The sequence below is a fragment of the Oratosquilla oratoria genome, chromosome 39 (assembly GCF_046742065.1).
Source record: "Oratosquilla oratoria isolate Oo_2021 chromosome 39, ASM4674206v1, whole genome shotgun sequence".
Lineage (NCBI taxonomy): Eukaryota > Metazoa > Arthropoda > Malacostraca > Stomatopoda > Squillidae > Oratosquilla > Oratosquilla oratoria.
The window spans coordinates 7,292,769-7,295,268 of record NC_134815.1 but is presented as its reverse complement, the minus strand read 5'-3'; the positions used below and the strand labels follow the sequence as shown (position 1 = coordinate 7,295,268).

At 39.7% G+C, this 2,500-nt stretch overlaps 1 protein-coding gene across 1 annotated transcript in view; it reads left to right on the top strand.

Annotated features, from left to right (window-relative positions):
* The window catches only part of LOC143020139 (uncharacterized), a 2,981-nt gene extending 1,215 nt beyond the window's left edge, over positions 1-1,766 (top strand). The window contains exons 3-5 of the mRNA XM_076176297.1: positions 1-269; positions 435-952; positions 1,115-1,766. The exon at positions 1-269 is cut by the window's left edge and continues 55 nt beyond it. Coding sequence (XP_076032412.1) covers positions 1-269; positions 435-952; positions 1,115-1,694 — 1,367 coding nt within the window. The 3' untranslated portion in view covers positions 1,695-1,766. The remainder of the gene's footprint in view (positions 270-434; positions 953-1,114) is intronic.
* The last annotated feature ends 734 nt before the right edge of the window (positions 1,767-2,500 follow it).

Genomic DNA, 2,500 nt, shown 5'->3' with positions numbered 1-2,500 from the left:
ATGAGGACTTCAGCATCAGCAGCAAGATTCTCTGCACGACCACAGACAATGGCACAAACTATGTAAGCGCATTTGTCAACTTTGCACAAGAGGACGTCGTCATACAACCTGGCGAGGACAAGCCTGACGAAGAGCTAGCTGATGAGCCTCAGGTCATATCTATGGAAGAGGCCCTGGACCAGGCTGACGAAGCCGAGGTTAGCCTACCTAAACACCAGAGGTGTGGTGCACACACTCTGAACCTCCTGGCGTCTGAGGATGTTTCCAGAGTGAGTATAATAATTTATTTTATTTTATTTAATAAATTAATAATTTATAAATATTAAATAATTTATTGTTCTTTTGGTAAAAAATAAAAAGATGTAAATTATTATTTATTATATTTTAATTTGTGAATTGTAATAAAATATTAAATAATAAATATTCTTTTTCAGGTCCCACAATGGAACCATGGTGGCAGGAATATCTTCAGAAAGTCGGCTGCCAAGGCACAGTCTTTGTGGAATGCCCAGGGCCGCCGAACTGTCGCAGCCAACGAGATAAAGGATGCTATCGGCAAAAAACTTAAAGTCCCTGGCGCGACGAGGTGGAACTCCAGCTATGACAGCTATAAGATGCTTTCTGGCCTGCTACAGGACCTGGACACCCGTAAAAAGATCAATGATCTCTGTACCAGCATGCGCCCCAATCCGATCCCCGCCTTTGTTGACGAGGACAACGAGGTCATCGCCGAGTACGTCAAAGTTATGGCCCCAGTTGCCAATGCTTTGGACAAAATGCAGTCAGACCAGCATGCCTACATGGGGAACTTCCTTCCCAACTTGATGGTGCTCCAGAGGGACTTGAACCTGCTTAGGGACGACAACAGCATCAAGCATGCCAAGCCCCTCGTCACCTACCTCCTGGGGACACAGGAGCACAATGGCAGAGACAAAAAGGGCTTCACTGAAAGGTAGATATTTTTAATATTTTAATATAATATAATAATAATAATAATAATATAATATAATTATATAAATAATAAAATAATATAATATTTTATAGTAATTGAAATGATTTTTTTTTAATAATCATTAATCAATAATTAAATTAACTCATATCTTAATCTTTTCAGGTTTCAACACATGTTTGAGGACCAGGAGAAGCTCCTTGCGACTGCCTTCCACCCCAGGTTCCGTCTAAAGATGGTCAAGTACATATGCAGGACAAATCCTGACTTGTACAACCTGGTGAGGGACAAGATGGTGTCGGACCTTGTGGCCCAAATCAGGTCCAAGGAGGGGGATGTGGCCTCCGCCTCCAGCCAGCCCACCTCCAGGCCACAGTCTGTGGCCAGCCACACCAGCGAGCACGACGAGTTTGCCTTCCTTCTTGAGCCTGTGGTGGTGGCCAACCTGGAGGAGGAGGTCGGCAAGGAAGTAGACACTTGGGGCGCCATTCTCGGCACAAGCATCATGAAGATCTACCCGGCAAACTTCCCCAAGGAGCACAGGCAGCACTGGGTGAACTGTTTCATCAAGTATAACACTCCCCTGCCCTCGTCTGCCTCAGCTGAACGACTCTTCAGCTTCGGCTCGGACATTTTGAGGCCAAAGCGAGCCTCTCTGACCAATCTGAACTTTGAGAACCTGACCTTCATGAAGGGAAACTTGAAGTTGGTTAAGAGGGAGAGAGAGAGAGGGCCGACAAGTTAGAGTGAATCTGTGAAGAGTGAAGAGTGAAGACTGAAGTGTTGTGAATTTTTGTTTTAAATGTTTTTACTGTTTTGTATTGTGAATTTTTGTTTTTACTTTTTACTGTCTTGTATTAATAATTTGTTTTCCTAGTAATAATTTGTTTAATAAATAATGTAGATATCTTAAAAAACACTTTTTTTAATAGGAAAGCTTTAAATTTAGATTCGGAGATTCGGAATGAGTAAAATTTAATTTTGGAAATGTTCGGAAGGTATCGGAATTAAGGTTCGCTTTGCTATTTTTCAAAGATTCGGAGGTTCGCGGACAAATGTTCAGAATAAATGTTCACACCGAATTTTTTAAAATAAGGTTCGCTATTCAGAGGTTCGGAACTCAAAACCGGCGAAGATTCGGGTTCGGATTCGGAACCCCAAAAAAGGTTCGCGCGCCCACCTCTGATAGATACATATATATATATATATATATATATATATATACATATATATATATATACATATATATGTATATATGTATATATATATGCATATATATATATGTATATATACATATATATACAATATATAATATATATATATATGTATATATATGTATATGTATATATATATATATATGTATATATATATAAGAATATAAGAATAAAGGAGACTGCAAGAGACTATAAGGCCTACACTAGGCAGCTCCGTATCCATCACCACCTGTCGTTCCCATCCATAAAGTTGTCTAATAGTTTTTTAAAACAACTGATAGTTTCAGCGCTTACTACGTGGTTACTAAGTTTATTCCATTCATCGACCACCCTATTA